Below are 16292 nucleotides of genomic sequence, written 5' to 3'. Positions count from 1 at the left end.
AAGACTATTGGGCTGATACCCCCTCTACAGCAAAACTAACTGGTGGGAGAAATATCTTCTGGCATTCACTTGGCAGCCTTCCTGGTGCCATAGCCGGCTTATTGCCTTGGGGATGCCCACCACCCTCATCCTGTCTGGAAGCCATGAAGCCTTGTGTGAGTGTCCACTTCTACTCAAAGAGCAGTGTGAATCAGAAGAGACTAGAGACACCTGAGCAAACCAACAAGCCATATTTTAACTCAGCCCTCTGGTATCTGATTAGTCTAAGGAGATGACTCAGCTTGCCCTCAAAATTTCCTGGTCAATGCCTGACAAACTTAATATTTTTAAGGAGTAATTGGCTAACAAACTTAAGAGACAGACAGATCTCTAAAGAATTTCAAATTTGCCATTTATTAGCAGAGAGACGCTGGCAAGTTACTTAACCTGTTTCAGTTCTCTCCTATATGTAATAGGAACAAAATCTTCCTCTCACGGCGGTTGTATCTGAACGAGGTAATGCACGTTATATGCTTGGCATTCAGCTGAAATCCTCGAAAATGACAGTATTGCCTATTGCATCTTCTGTCCTCTTCCCCTTCATAGCATGATTGAGTGAAATGTGGTACAAGCTGCTAACGTACAGAAAGGCATGAGATAAAGCTCTTTATTGTGATCTTATTTTTATTGATTCAATTGAAGACCAATACCTATTTATTATTTCACATACTGTGTTCCTCTTCATCGTAGGCTGTTGGGAAATGATTTTTTGAGATAGACAGGGGAAGGTCTTTGAAGGTCTTGACATGAAGTGCTAGGAGACTTATTTGCACTTTCCACCCACCCCTTCTGCCCCAGTGCCCAGCCTAAAACTATAGACTTTTCTGTGTATTAAAATTTTCCTTTGACTCAAGAGCATATTTGCTTGCTGCTTTGGAATGGAGACTCAGTTCTGGTTATGGAATCATATGAGCTGCAGCCTTTCTCACAAATGGACTCTCAGGCATCATCATTGGGTGAAACTGAATTGTTTCCAAAATTGACAGTGGCTTAGAAACAGGAGCATCAAGATAGTTTTCCTTGGTGATCCCTGGCCAGCAAGTGGGAAGAGGCTGGGTAGAAATGACAGTATTCCAAGAAGAAAGGAGGAATCCCATGATGTCAGAATAGACTGTCTAAAACAGTGGACAATAGGCTATCTCTTTCTTAACCTCTCTTCCTCGAGCGCATTCAATGGCTGATTGCCATGAGTCGGGCTTCCTAAGCTTTAAATCAGGTATGTTTAATATTGGTAAGAAATGCTTATGTTGCTACTTGAGTTGATTATAGCTTGTTTCTCCTGATTATCTCAGTCCAGACTGGTGAGCATTTAACAATTAAATGTAACAGTGACTGGAGATCTGGAGATGCAGGTCCTTCTGGGATCTCTACTTAAGCAGTTCTCTTTAACCCACTGCCACCTAGTGGTAACTGAGAAGAGTAAAAACAACTTCACTTTTATCCAAGGAGAGAAAGTAGGTGGGCAAAATTTTTTTTCTTTCCTTGCCACTCCTATCCAGAAAGCATGAGGAAAGAGTGACAGGTATATGTCATTCCACTGGCTTCCATTCTCCTGCTAATATTTCACTGTCATTGTGTATTTTAAATGTCAAACTAGCTAATTCTTCTGCCTTTATTTTGATTAATGAGGACATTCTCATTTAATCAGAAATCTTTGAAAGACGAAACAAACAAGCAAGAGCCAGAACTGAAGCCTTTGGGTCTTGTCTCCCTTTCTTCCACTTCTTTGGTGGTTTGAAATTTCCTGTATGTCAGCTGAGCCCAACTTAATAACATATTCTTTGAAAGTGGGGAATTGGGTCTTGGCAGTTAACTTGAGGTTTCCCTAAGAATCCATGTGATTTTCATTTGTCTCTCTTACCAAGGAGACTCAGTTCTGGAAGCATACAGAGGAAATCAAGTAATCAATGTGGCAAATCTTTGGGCAGTTCAACTTCCTATACATGCACAGAGGAAAGATGGTGGCAAATTCAAATATTTCTGGAAGCAGTGAGGATCCATTAGTCAGATGTGGCAAAATACTCAGAGGGGAGCAGTCAGTGGTGATCTCATGAAGACAGTGGATTAGTGCCAGTGGGCTATTAGGTGGAATAAATTCACAGGGCAATTACCATTGCCTGAGGCTTAGACGAGATAATTTACAATGTAGGCCAAGTTTCTTTTCTAAGCATGAACTTCAAATAAACTTGAAAGAACAAAGCTTCCTCAAAGAATAGGGATCTAGATGTGTGTGCTTTGGTAAAGAAAAGACAAAAGGTTACAACAGTGAGACTGCAGAAGGCTTGAGATGTTTTAACTTTCTAGGTCCGTGTCTTCACTTGGTAACAGACTCCCTTGCTGTCTCTCCCCACACCCCCAAATCAGCAGACAAAGCAGCCAGTACATTAATACAATCATATTTATTACAGTTTCCAGACTCCCATATGACACATACCTAAAGCAGAACAACTGCAAACTGATATTACTAGCAGCAATCCTCCCTAAACAGGAAGGGGTTAGGTGAACGTAACAATTAGGAGTAATTTCAAGACAAGATTACAAGTCATGGTTTTTCTTTTAGCAGCTGGTATATGAGTAGAAAAACTATAAATTTATAGTCATCCAGGTTTAGCCTTGCCTAAAAAATATTAATAAGTCACGGTATGGGGGGGTATCCCCAGGGTAGCCCAGAAGGCTAATGTCTTTAGATGTCATTATGAAATAAGTAAATCACTTTTCAAGACATCGCTTACTATCGGCTTTATAGTCCGGATTACAGAAAAAGAACTGGACAGCTGCCCTAAAACCTGGCTCACACATAATTCACCCAGGTAATCATTGTTTAAATCATATCCCTTACATTTTTTAGACATTTTTTCCCCACAGCTCTAAAAATATAACATCAGACATAACATCAGACATTTGCTCCGAAAGACTAAAAATCAAAAGCAATTGCAATGTATTGGGAATAGCTTTTATAGCTTTCCTATAGGGACAGTTCCCATCTTTTCAGAGAGTGTTTTTAAAGAAACACTAACTCTGGTAGCTTATCAAACTACTTTTTATTATAAATAAATAAAAGGCCAACTGAAGGTCTCAGGTGTACTTATTTTTCCCCCTAGATCTCCAAACCATCCAAAGCCATTCCCTGACAGAGAGCTTTCATTTTTATCAGAGTGCAAGAGAACTTACAAATATTTGAAAAATACTCAAAAGACAGAGAGTAAAGAAGAACCAACCCTTCCTCAAAGCCCAGGAAACTGACAGGAACCCCAAAGGTTTATCTTATATCCATCAACCCAATTTACCAGAAAGTAATGACAAACCACCCACCTTTGCAACACAGGCCCAGATAAGATAGTCTTGCTTTACAATCACTAAGAAAAGCCTTTTGGGGATTATTGCCCAGAAAAATACAAGTTGGTGAACAGAAGTTAGTGAAAAAGAGTCGACTGTATACTATATCTGGCACAGAAAAAGAAAAATTACAAAAGCTGCAAAACCAACCATTATATATACCATTATACTCTTATATAAATCTTGACCTTCCTACAGCAAGTATTTCATTCATAAAAAATACATAAAGGATTGGAAAGCTCTGGGGCAGCACCAGTGACAGCTAGCTGTCTTTGAATAATTTTAATTTTTTCCTAAAAGCAAAATTTAGACAAAATTTAAAGAAGTATTTTATAGAATTTATTCTTTTTTACCCATGTCAGCTATTTCAGTAATAGTGCAAATAGCAAAACAAGTCTACTCTGCATCAAGTTAGGCTTCTACTTTTTCTCAAAGGATGGAAGCAGTACACCCACATTTCTGTAAAGCTTCTGAGGATTACAGGCAGCTCACAGCTCATGACCTGACAATCAGTAAAGGTACTCCTGGATGGTTTCATCATGAAAACAGACATAGCCCCTCTTGATTCACCAACAACTCATAGCAAGGATTCCCATGCACCTAGACTTTATTGCTAATCATTTCTAGGCTTTCTGATTTGACATGCACCATGCACAGACAGCAGGCTACTAACTGGACACTGCTAACTCTGGCAAACCACCTCACCAACGGCCCCCCTGTCGTAAGATGATTTCTGAAGGGAAGTGTATAAATGCTTCCCAAATACTAGAACATACAACCTGAAGTTCAAGTTCTCCTAGTGGAAGAGGGGTGGAATAACCTCTATGTGCAAAGAATGGCACATGAAATCATTCTGGGTGTGAAACTGTACCTTCCTTTTCTCAATCCCTTGTTCTTATCTAACAAAGCTGGCAACTCCTAAGAAGACCTCAACAACTGTATGGGTATGCCCTTTGAATTGTCTGGGAAACACATTCCCATGTTTAGAGATTACTTTGAAGGACTGAAGTTGGATGTTCAAAAGTACTATTCCTACCAAGTTTCCCAAACTCAAATCCCTGGAGAACACTAGAAACTAGTTTTGCTGCACTTCGGCTGCTTAGAAACCCCCTCAGGTGAGCTGGGGGTGGGGGGTCTCTAGGACTCTTACCATTCTAGCTGTTGCTTTCCTTTTCTCTCTCGTTCTCCTGAGGAAAACATCAGTTATTGCCATAGCAACTACAACGTCCTAGATGATCACATTTTTAGAGCAGCATATACATTGTTAGGACCTATTTTTTCTTCCTTATGGAAAATTTCTCCAATAATAAACAATTCTCTAAAAAATTATCATGCTTTGTACAAATTAGCACATTTACCATCAGACAGTTTATTCCAAAATCGGTGTCCAAAACAAACAAATAAATAGACACATAAGACAGATCACATGCAGTTTTAAAATAATTTTCAAAGCCAGAATTGTTAAGTTGGGCAGATAAGTGGTAAATCAATCTTTATATGGACATATGAAAATTATATGCAAACATGAAAACCAGAATGTGTTTAAAATAAATTAGGTTAGATTTAATCAGCCACTATAATGAATGGAAATTGATAATATTTCTTTTGATTCCAAATTTCTACTTTACTGGGAAAATTTAGTATCCATTACAGTTTCTAGCTGAGGGACAAGATGGCAGACAGATGTGGACGGCCAAACAGGGAGGCTGGTAGAGGTAGAGGCAGGGGTACCTGGTGACTAATAACTGGAGAACTGAGATTTAGACGCCCTATTTAGAAGAGATTAGATTGGCAGATTCAAAGATGACTGTTCAAATTTGTGACCCAGGATCTGTCTAAATGTTTAATGCAACTGCTGTGGCTCTAAAAAGTATATTTAAAATGCATTTTACAATAAACATAAATAAAACAATTTCCACAAATTCCCCTTTGGGGATGAATCATTTTTAGATGCTCATTCTCCCTTTAGTACTATCATATAACCCCCTGAAAAGTTCAGGGGAATTCTTTCTGATACTCAGAAAAGGGTGAAGGCTGAGATGCAAGGGGAGCAGCAAAGCAATGTTACTCTCCTCTTACTGAAGATATGCTTCTGAAACTTCCGCTGCCCCTTTGGAGGAAGGAATGGAATATGATAATAGTTCCTGAAGATAACACTGCCGTCTGACACAACAAGATCATAATTCTGACACCTACAGAGATCACTTTCTTATGTATGTAGCACCTGCCTTGCTCTTAAGACAGGGTTCTTACCAAACTGTGACACAAGAGTTAGTAAAAATTACTCATGGCACTTAAACATGTTTAGAGACGGTAAAATGTCTTCCTAAGAGTCTTTGTCTCACTGCTATGTGAGGTAGGTGTCTGATGAGGAAAAACTGATGCACAGAGGGGTTAAGTCTGTTCTCTTTTCATTCATTATACAATGAGCCAGGGACCCAGCTGGCAGAAGGACCAGGAGTCCTAGCTCCACAAACTTTATTCACCCTGCTCTCAGAAGGCTTATGTAAGTTAAACAACAAATATAGCACGGGAAATTTTTCTTTTCAAGCATTTTAACTAGTTAGCTACTTCACACTTTGAACATGAGTTACCTAAAATAAAACCAAATATAAACTAACAAAACAAAAAAAATCAATATTGCCTCGGAGTCTGTGTCAAGCTATAGCCTATTCTGCATTGGTGACTGAAAAATAATACATGATTCAAGTAGTATTAGAGAGTGGTATGGTATTCCTGTTATTGAAGCCAGGCTGTGAGTAAAGTGTCCCTTACAGACACCAACCACTATAGTTTGTGAGAATCTCTTTGGCCTGACACATGGAATAAAACTACCACCCCTATTTCATGGAAAATCATTTGGAAAGACATTCTACACAGGGCCAGCCCTGCCTGGGAAGGGGACTCTCAGCTGTGTGATGCATGTGTCTAACTGAGTTCATGCAGAACTCTTTGAAGCCAGACATGAAGGTCACAGTCTCCTGCCATAAAGCTCACAGGACAGGTCACAGAGGGGCAAGACATACGGTACATGCACTAGCACCATGCCACAGATGTTAGAAAGTCAAGAAGCCACCACACAAACATCTTATAGTCCCATCTGGCATGCCATTCACAGAAGCTACCTCTGGTAAAGGGAAGACTGCTGAGGTCCCATATTCCTTTTCATAATGAGAGGGATAAAAATGGCGTTCACTGAGGGCTGCTTTGAGCACAGCAACTATTCAAATTCCACCCTTACATAAGTTGGTAGCTTTCTTAGATCTTATAGATAACCAAAGATAACAGATTACATTTCTTGATCGAGAGAACAGTGTAGAGCAAAATTCAATGATCAGTTACAAGATGTGGGTACAGGGCTCCAGGGCAACTCATACTGCTACTCTCAGAACCAAACTCTTGAGTACTCAGGGCACTAGTTTTCAGAACAGAGACCATTCTTTTTGAGGTGCGCTTCCCGCCACCATGCTCTAGAGTCTGCGGAGTGAATTCAGTTCATACCATGACCCCTGATTTGAATGGAAGATCTTACATTTGGTTTGAGTGTCTGAGGTAGACCATAATACCAAACAAGATGTGTGTACCCAAGTGCAGTTTTTGCCTTGATAGTAATGCGAACGCTCACCCTCCCAAGGCCTCTCTCCCCTTGAAGGAGCTCGTCTCCCAGAGAGCCCAAGCCTGGCTCTCTCCTCAGCACGTGCAGTACCAGAGGGAATCATTCTAACTCAGGGTTTCACTGGGATACTAGGATACAGCATAGCAGCAATTCATGCATTTTACTCCTAAAAAACGAAAGCTCAAGTGAGGGTGAGCTAGTCACTGTGCAAGATGAACCAGCAGGACATTCTCACCTCGAATGAAAATCTGATTTATATGTCTAGTGAATACCTGCTGGTAATCCACTTTAGGCTTTCGCTTTTTCTTACGGGGCTGGCCCCTGGAAAGGGTGGTAGCCCTGGAAAAGGTACCTCCCCCACTAGACCCTTCTGTCCCCACAGTCCTCCCTGACAGCTCTGACCTGGACTCCTCCCTTGTAGATGCCTGTAGGGAAGAAGGGGCAGAGCGGGAATGCTTGCGTGAGCCCCGGTCAGTGTCTCCTCTTCCCCACACTGAAGCTACCTTCCAAGTGGATGTCTGGGAGTATCTGGACAAAGTAGAGTCTTCGACTGCAGACTTAGAATCTACTTCCTTCTTGGAGGAATCTTGAAGTTTCAGCCGATCAAACAGCTACAAGGAAAGCAATGACAAATGTTAGCCTTTAACATCATCCTTTCAATACACAGAAAAAAGGCCAGATTCCTTAATTATACTCTGTGGATTACTTGCTTTGCAATTTTTAAAAAGTTAGTAATGAATTTTCTATTTCTAGCCATAACTCAGACAAATTACTAAGTATGTCAAAAGAAAAGGCACCTACTTATTTCTATGGTAGAAAATGGAAAGATTTTTAAGCCTTATTTGTTACTCAAATAATATGCAGGTCAGAAGCAGGGGCTTATTTGAGGTTAGCTGGATGCATGAGAAGAGAGACTAATAAAGACCTTGGTCCAGGCATACCTGGCTAGGAAACCCTGGTCACTGGACTCAGCGATCTTAATTCCTAAGCCTGAAAACATGCTGGGTACTCAGGGAATCAGGAGAAACTGCCTACCCTTGTGAGAGTCAATGAAGAATCCCGCTCATACGCTTTGCCCAGAACAGGCTTTCGGTAGGTCTCATCCACATCAGTAAGTGCCTAGAGAAACAGCCCAAAAAGGGAAAAATGAGGCAGTTATATATATTATTTTTATAGCTTTTAGGAAAAAATTTAAAAGGCAGAATAACATCTAATTGTAGCAGAACTAAACAGGTGTCTCGGCTCTTGGGCAGAAAAAAATGGTAATCCCTGGCACCCTCTGAGTAGGATTTCCAAGTGACTACAACTATATGAGTCTCTTCTATGGTAAGGGGCTTTTATAACTGCATAGTAGAGGTTCTTAAATTTAAGTGTGCATAAATACCTAGGAAGCTTAATAAAACATAAATCCAAGGCTATTCTCCTAGAGATTCAGATTCAGTAGGTCTGGGATGAAGCCCAGGAACTGTTTTAACCAGAAACCCCAGGTGATTCTGATGCAGGAAGGCCTTAGATCCCACTTTGAGAAACATTACTGCTTCTTTTCCCTTTCCAGATTCTATGTTTTATGACAGGAATTAACAGAGATTGACCAGGGTTACACACTGAATTACTAGAGAATTCTCATCACTGAGACATCAACCTCACAGGACAGCTGTTAGGATGAGATCGTGTATAAGAAATTACTTTGAAAAGTGTAAATCATCATACAAATATAAGCTGGCAGTATTATTATTACCATCACTGTCATCAAATATGTTCTCTTAAATCTTTTTCCTTCAAATGTAAAATTATAATAAAATACTTTTTCTTACATTTTAGAGGTGAGAAAACTGAGCCTCTGAGAAGTTATCTTACCTAGTGTCACACAGCTACCAAGTGGTAAAGCTAGGATTCAAATCCAGGTTTTCTGATTCCATATCAGTTGAAACCATTATGGTCTCAGAAGTCAGAAAAACCTAGGTTAAAGTCCTGGTACTTCAACTTACTATCAGTTTGATCTGGACCAATCTCCCAAAATCACTAGCCTTAATTCCTTCATTTGTGAAACGGAACAGAAGAAGACTTACAATTCATTCATTGAGATAATATATATAGAGTCCTTAGCATAGTATCTAGCATATAATAAGTGCTTAGTAAATATCAACAACTATTATTATTATCCAGGGGAATGCATGGATGAAGATAAAACACAGGGAAAAGAAAAGTTGGATATGATGACCATACACAGAAGAAACACTAGAAAGCCCTGGTGGCTCTTATTTTAACTGCCTAAAATTATAGTTGTGCTATAATATTTTCCTTCTTTCCTACCTATGTCTACTAAACAGTAAGCCTCTGGAAGGCTGGGGGCGGGGGTGGTACATGCCTTCATAAAGAAACACTATGCAAAGTGTCTTCCTTTTTAACGTATCTGCTTCCCCTCTACTCTTATCTGTCTTTCAAAAGCAGTAGAGGGAAAGTTCTTTCTGAAACTACTTAGCACATGTCCAGCCAAAGTGGGAAGGCAATAAGTATTTTTAATAGGAAATCAATACAAAATTACTAAACAGATGAAATAAATAATTTTTCCTTAAGGCTGGGTTTCTCAACCTTAGCACTAATCACATCCTAGACTAGATAGCTTTTTTTGTTGTTGGGGGGCTATTTTGTGTATTGTAGGACATGCAGTAGCCTTGGCCTCTACCCACGAGATGCCAGCAGTTGTGACGATCAAAAATATGTCCCCAGACATTGCCAAATGTCCCTGGGAGAGAAAGAAGGCAAAATCACCCTGGTTGAAATCTACTGCCTTAAGAAAAAAGAAGCAATAAAAAGAACTTGTTTTTTGTTGCCCAAGAGAGTACAAAGATTCTAGTTCTTCTGGGGTTATTCTGTACGTTTCGTTGAATAAGGTTAGTCAGATCCTTTAAACATAAAAAAACATTTAACCCCTCAGAGGTTCTCCAGCCCTCTGAGGAAGGCTTATTTACCATATTCCAGAACTTGTCAAATGCAACGAGGAAGCCTGTGCAGACTCCCCGAAGTCCTTTGAAAGTGCGGATGTGAACATTCACCTTCACCCCTTCCCGAATACAACGATGGAGTTCACCCAGAGGGCTGCCTTCGTGCACTGAAACAAGAGAAGAACAGTCAGCATAGCATGAACATCTGCTCTCATTCGCACAATTAACAACCAAGACCACCCAACCATCTCCAGCAACTCAAGGCAACGAGATACAGTGGTAACCTCACCATGTGGGCAGTAAGGCATAACACGCTACTGGCTAGTGCAGGCAACACACTGACGTGAGACAAAATTCTACCAGAATGTGGATAAACCCTATGAATGGCTATCATCAAAATGTTTCACCACTTGTATATCCTATAGTCTATGATGCCATTGATTCTAGGATGCATCATCATTTAAAACCTTTTGGGTAAAAAGAAATACATTAAATGTACACATCGGCAGCTAGATTCTTCTCAGTTTGTTGCCTTGTTAAGGCAACCTTTTTTCAGTATAATTCTCATGAACACATATCCAGCTTGAGCCTTCCAAAGAACCAAAAACCTTGTCCTTAAGTTTAAAGGAAACAAACGCTATAACACTTGTCCTTAAACACATGTAATCCTCCAAGAGAATGGCCTTTAGGCCCCCCAGTCTGATCTACCCCATGCATGAGCTCTCTGGAGCCACTAGTGTTTCAACGTACATCACATTCACACTAGGAGTCAGAGACCTGGTTGTATTACAAGCCTTGCTGGGGTAAAAGCACCTGATGAGCATCTGGCTCCTATGAGATGACTGATAAGCATCATGTAAAAAAGCATTATGACGATTCATAAGAAGAATGCTGGGACTATAATTTTAGCTTTTACTATGATGGATTCTTTTTTTCAGAGCTTGGGAATGGATGAATTTCATTTTTATTACTTCACGTTAACTTAGCCTTCACAATATTCTAGCTATACTATATACGACATCTCAAAAGAAAACCACACACAGACATTCTCTGCCTCTCTCCATCCATCCATCCATCCATCATCCATCCATCCATCCATCCATCCATCATCCCCTCCCTCCCTCCTTCCTCCTCCTCCCTCCCTCCTCGCTTTTCCCCCACCCTCACCCATGGATACAAAGTCTCAGTCTTTCCCTTCCAAGTTTGCCAGGCAAAATTCTTTGATTTTAAACAAACAAACAAAAAAATCACTCTGTTTTGTTTCTAGTAGCATAAGAGAGAACAACAGTCCCATACTTCAGCTTGGAAAATTAAGTTGGTTACTCCTGACCTCCTTATTACCTCACTCATGGGTTGGCTTATAATTGATGGCAGCGATAAATTAATAAAATATTCTTGGAAGAAAGTGACTTAGAATATGAGAAGTAGGAGCTTGTGTCAGATTGAAGATTCAGCAATAAGGCATAAATGGAGCAGAGTGGTAGAAACAGTGGCCTTAAAAAGGAATATGAGAACTTTGGTCTGATCTCCATTATCTACTCTACCTCTAGCAATATTCTACAATTCTTTGAACGCTTGATGTATAAGGGTGTGTGTGTGCGTGAATATGGATATGTGTCATAGACTATATTAAATCAAGCATCATAAACAACTTTGAGGTCATTATAGCTAGTTGTATGACTTTGGTGAGTAACTTTTTTCCTACAAGTCCAAGTTTCTTCATTTATAAAATGAGGTCAGATGACTAGTTAAAGTCTAGATTCAGAAATAAATCTCTATAATTCAATTTCTTAGAAATTGATCACAATGCTTGGATTACTCCCTTCGCCTACACATATTCACTGCCCCCACTCACCTCCATACACATATGTGTTTCTACAAAGAGTGGAAATTCCATTCTTTTACTAACTTGGAAGAAAATAGGGTACCACTTCTCCCTCCAAACTCCCAAGTCAAAGAGAAAGGGAAAGCATGTATCTTAACAACAGTCTCTTATTCTAATTAAACAAATGGCAAACAGGTCTTTCAGCTCTCACATCTGTATCTTTCTCTTGAGTTTTTTTCTTCCAAAGATTTAATAAAGTATAATTCCAGGAAGCATTTCTCTCCTTGTGTGATCAAACCTACAACACTAGCACCACCTATCAGAGCAAACTGCCAAGGCAAAATGAGCTCCACATTCTGAATCTCATTCCAGCAGCCTCTGCAACAAACTCCAAATGGATATGAGCCAGGCTTGTAAAAACTTAACACGACCAAAAAAAAGAAAAAGAAAAAGGCTTATTTTTGAAGAAAGCTATTATGCTTGGGCCACACTCTTCTAAATCCAAGTCATTTTTAACTCCACTCTTATTTCTCCCTGCTCATGGCCATCCCATCACTAAATCCAGACAATAGATTCTCAATAACTAAGAACTTTCTCTTTGCACAACCAACTGTACAGTCGTCCAGAGCCTTACCAGACGATTGGTTTATTACAACAGTCTCCTAGCTCCTGTCACTCACACCAACAATATCATTGTCATCACTGTCACCCAATTATTACCTAATACTGAGCCCTCAGTATGGGCCACACCCTGTAGTTAAGTTTAACTTTATGTACATTATTTTATTCTGTAGATGAGGAAATCGAGGCTCAAAAAGTTTTAAATAATTTGCTCAAAGTTACTTACCTAGTTAGTAAACAGCTGAGCCAATAGTTCATACAGGCCGGTTACATGCATCCTGACCTGGGGCTTTTCATTATGATGGCCTAACAGTGACATTTAACATTCACCGAGAATTTCCCTACGTGCTACGTAAGATTACTGTTGTAAATAATTTAAATGTGTTAACTAATTTAAACCTCAGAACTACAGGTAGATTCTATTATTGTCCTGATTTCACAGATGAGAAACTGAGGCCCTAAAGAGTTTAAGCAACTTGCCTAAAGTAAAACAGCTAGAAAGTAGAAGAGCCAGTATTCAAACATAGACAGTCAAAGCCGTGTGCTCTAAATATATTTTACTATGAGAAACTTAGCTTCTAGTAACATTTGCCCTAAAAGTGCTTTTGCTTAAGAATATACACCATGGTTCCCACTCTCTACCAACACCAAGTCAAACAGAAACTCTTTAGTTTGGCTCTTCAATGCATTCTAGCAACAAATCCCTCTCTGGACCCAAATTCCATTCTCACTGCTCTGGACACAAATCCTCTGCCTCACATATGTACCTTCCACACACCAAAATCAAGCAAGGAGACATTAGAATGTACTCTCCCTTCCCCTCTCCTGAGACTAGCATAATGGTTAAGCATATAGGCCCCAGAATTGGACAAACCCAGGATTCTCAGCTGCAAACTAACTAGTTATGTGACCCTGGGCAATAACAGGTAATAACTGAGCCTCAGTTTCCTCATCTATAGTCATATCTATGGGTAAAATGAGATATAATACATCTAAAAGGGTTAGCTACAATACAGCACATGTGTGCTTAATAACAGTAGCTATAATTAGCAACAATAAAATTATTACTCCACTTACAAAGGGATATGAGGAAACTTTTTGGGGTGATGCAATTATTCTGTATCTTGACTGCGGTGGTGATTTCAAGACTATACATTTGTCACAACTCACTTTAAAAGGGTGTATTTTGCTATATATGTAACTTACACCTCAAGAGCCTGATTTTTAAATAATTACTATTATCCTCAACCATGCTCTTAATTTCAAGATCTAAAATTTATTCTTATAGGAACTCTTTCTTGAATAAATCTAATCCTCATCCATGCTTGTTTCTTTTCTTTTCTTTTCTTTTTTTTTTTTTTTTGCTTTCTAAAGATCATCAACTCTTTGTGATGTCTACCCATTTGTTTCCAGTGGCATGATTACAGTTTTCAGTGCCTAGGGCACATTCTCTGAGACCTTGATTCCAGGCATATATTTTATTGTGGGATGTCAACAAAGCTGGTTGTCACACTCTGTCATAACAATATAGCAAAGTGCTCTCACAAGTAAAGCTAAAAGCACCCACTACATAGAAATATTTCTTTTCCTTGACAATCTCAATAGCAAAGCAATAACTAGCAAAATGGAAATGAATGTTACAATCTGAGACTTGGGAGTGCATTTCAAAGATCTGATATGGCGAAAAGTACAGGCAAAATAAGGTCCCCCAACTGCTCTTATTTTAGGAACACGGTACTCCATCTTTGTGTTACTGCTGAGCAAACAAGCTGGGTAAACCTAAGCTTGGGAAGTAAATCATCCAACAAAGGCACCCCTAACAGCACACAGCTTTTCATAATGTTCCTCTCTTAAATAACACATTTCTAGGAATGAAACAAAATATACCCTTGCTTAGCACAACCCTCCATTCCAAACTGAGTGATTTAATAATGTCACAATTTAGCTATTAGGATACAGATGCTCTGAATGGCTAAATAGGTCATTGTGTTCACAGGGCAGATGTCAGAACTGCTTGCCAGATGACAAAAGATATAACCTTAGGCTGTTATTATTCCATTTATACAAGACCTAACTCACACATTAGCAACCTCTGCTGTTTACAGTTTTACTCTAAGGATCTATTAGGAGGCTCCAAGAAATTCCCTTGTGCCATTCACACATTCCGAACTTAAAATAACCTGCGCATATGGTAATATATATGCCATCCAGCCTGGTAGAGTGGCTGTAAAACAGTGTCTGTGTTTTAGAAGCATTTTGTGCCTGCTGCATTCTAGCACTTGTGATCTTGTAATGTGAACATATGTGTATCAAGAGCCTGCAGCCTTTCTCCTGCTTATAGCATCGGAGAATGAGCTGTCACTTAACGTGTAGAGGTTCTATGTCCCCTGTGCTATCTCAACGGATCTCCCCACACTCCATCCCATCCCAAATCCCACTATGCAAACACACATTCCCCTAATACTGGCTGTGCACCACCTCCTCTGTCTGTGGTCCCCAAACCTCTTATCACCTCTGCAAACCCTACCTATGATGTCCCATTTGCAGGCCCCATCCACCTCTCCAAACTCCCCACCACTCCAGCAGATGCTCTCTGAAGGTTCCTCATCACCCCTCCCTTGTAGCCACTTCCAGGGACCCCATCACCTTGGCAGACCTTCCTCCCCAGAGCTCCTTATTCCCTCTACAGACTTTTCCACTCTGCCCCACGGCTCGTGCAGAACCTTCATTACTCAAGACGACCGCCCCCATTCCCCACATTACTCAAACAGAACCTCCCCGCTGTCGCTAATTATCTGCAAACCTTCACCTAAACCCTCCCAATACGCGCAGACCGTAATACACCAAGCCCCTAGCACCCGGCAAATGGTCCCTCGGCCGCCACCTTCCGGACAGCAGGCGGGCACGTCGTCCCCCGTCCGCGCCCGCCGCACTCACAGGGCATTCGCGTGAGCACATTGCGCGGCGCCTTCCTGCTCCGGCCCGGACCTCGCCGGCTCTCCCTGGCGGCCCCGTCCCCTTCCTCTTTGACTACCATGAGGCGGCGGAGGCGCTGGATGCGCTCGGGGTCCGGGGCGGGGGCGTCCGGACGGCGGCGGGTCCTGCCCGAGGGCCCAGCAGCGGCCGGGGCTCCCGAGTCCGGGGCCGCGCCCCGCGCCCGCCCGCGCCCGCCACCCCGGCACCCGGTCCTGAGGAAGCTCTCGTACGCGGCCACGTTGTTGAAGCAGGGCGCGTTGGGATAGGGGATGGGAGGCAGGCGGGGCGCATACAGGGCCAGCAGCGGGTCGAAGCTGTCAGAGTTGACATCCAGCCGCGGGCTGGGCGGGCGCGCGGGGCTCCCGGCGCCAGGAGACCTCGCCCCCCGCTCCCGCTCCTCCATGTTTGAAAGGCCCGCAAGCCGAGGCCGATGGGAAGAAGGAGCGGGGCCGCCAGAGGGCGGTACTGCGCAGCCGCGGCTCGGGCACGCGCTGCGCCGGCGCGGCCGCAGGGGGGCAGCACCTGTCCGCGCTCAGCTCCGCCGGGGGCGTGGTGCGTGGCGAGCTCCGCCAGGTCCCCCACCGCCTCAGCTCACGGGTGACAGGTTAATCTACTTTAATGCAGTATTTCCCCATCTATATCATTACCACTTAGGGTGTTAATACTCCAGATACCCCAGGGTGGAACCCGGGACCAGTATTTTAACAAACTCCCCAGGCGGTCTGCTCTGTAACTGCCGTCAACATCTACCTTAAGCCGGCTGGAAGAGGGCAAAGAATGTCCCAATTTGCTTTCATTTTGAGTGCCACTGGGGGTTAGCCTACCCTGGCTCAAATTATTTAGCACCTCTGGGTCTTTACATTCTCATCTGAAATGATAGAAATAGTACCTACACCTCATAGAATTGTCCTAAGAATGAAGAGTGCAAATCTAA

The 16292-nt window shown here is 41.7% G+C and overlaps 1 protein-coding gene across 1 annotated transcript; it reads right to left on the bottom strand.

Moving 5' to 3' along the window:
• Nucleotides 1–2419: 2419 nt before the first annotated feature.
• LSM11 (LSM11, U7 small nuclear RNA associated) lies at nucleotides 2420–15811 on the bottom strand. The gene is made up of 4 exons (XM_039876639.1): nucleotides 15320–15811; nucleotides 9964–10103; nucleotides 8027–8110; nucleotides 2420–7602 (listed from the first exon to the last, which is right to left on the bottom strand). Exons 1-4 carry the CDS (start codon nucleotides 15759–15761, stop codon nucleotides 7192–7194), a joined length of 1077 nt encoding a protein of 358 aa, XP_039732573.1. The 5' UTR covers nucleotides 15762–15811; the 3' UTR covers nucleotides 2420–7191.
• Nucleotides 15812–16292: the final 481 nt, after the last annotated feature.

Source organism: Pteropus medius, unplaced genomic scaffold (genome assembly GCF_902729225.1).
Source record: "Pteropus medius unplaced genomic scaffold, Ma_sr-lr_union100, whole genome shotgun sequence".
Lineage (NCBI taxonomy): Eukaryota > Metazoa > Chordata > Mammalia > Chiroptera > Pteropodidae > Pteropus > Pteropus medius.
Note: the sequence above shows the minus strand (reverse complement) of the source record. Positions and strands in the feature narration are given on the sequence as shown.

What these genes read in the sequence shown, in the direction of transcription:
- LSM11 (XM_039876639.1), bottom strand. Translation starts at nt 15,761, where the DNA reads ATGGAGGAGCGGGAGCGGGGGGCGAGGTCTCCTGGCGCCGGGAGCCCC. An exon ending in TGTGCTCACGCGAATGCCCT is followed by an intron (nt 10,104 to 15,319) that starts GTGAGTGCGGCG and finishes CTCTTGTTTCAG; the next exon opens with TGCACGAAGGCAGCCCTCTG. An exon ending in CTTCATTGACTCTCACAAGG is followed by an intron (nt 7,603 to 8,026) that starts GTAGGCAGTTTC and finishes CTTTCCTTGTAG; the next exon opens with CTGTTTGATCGGCTGAAACT.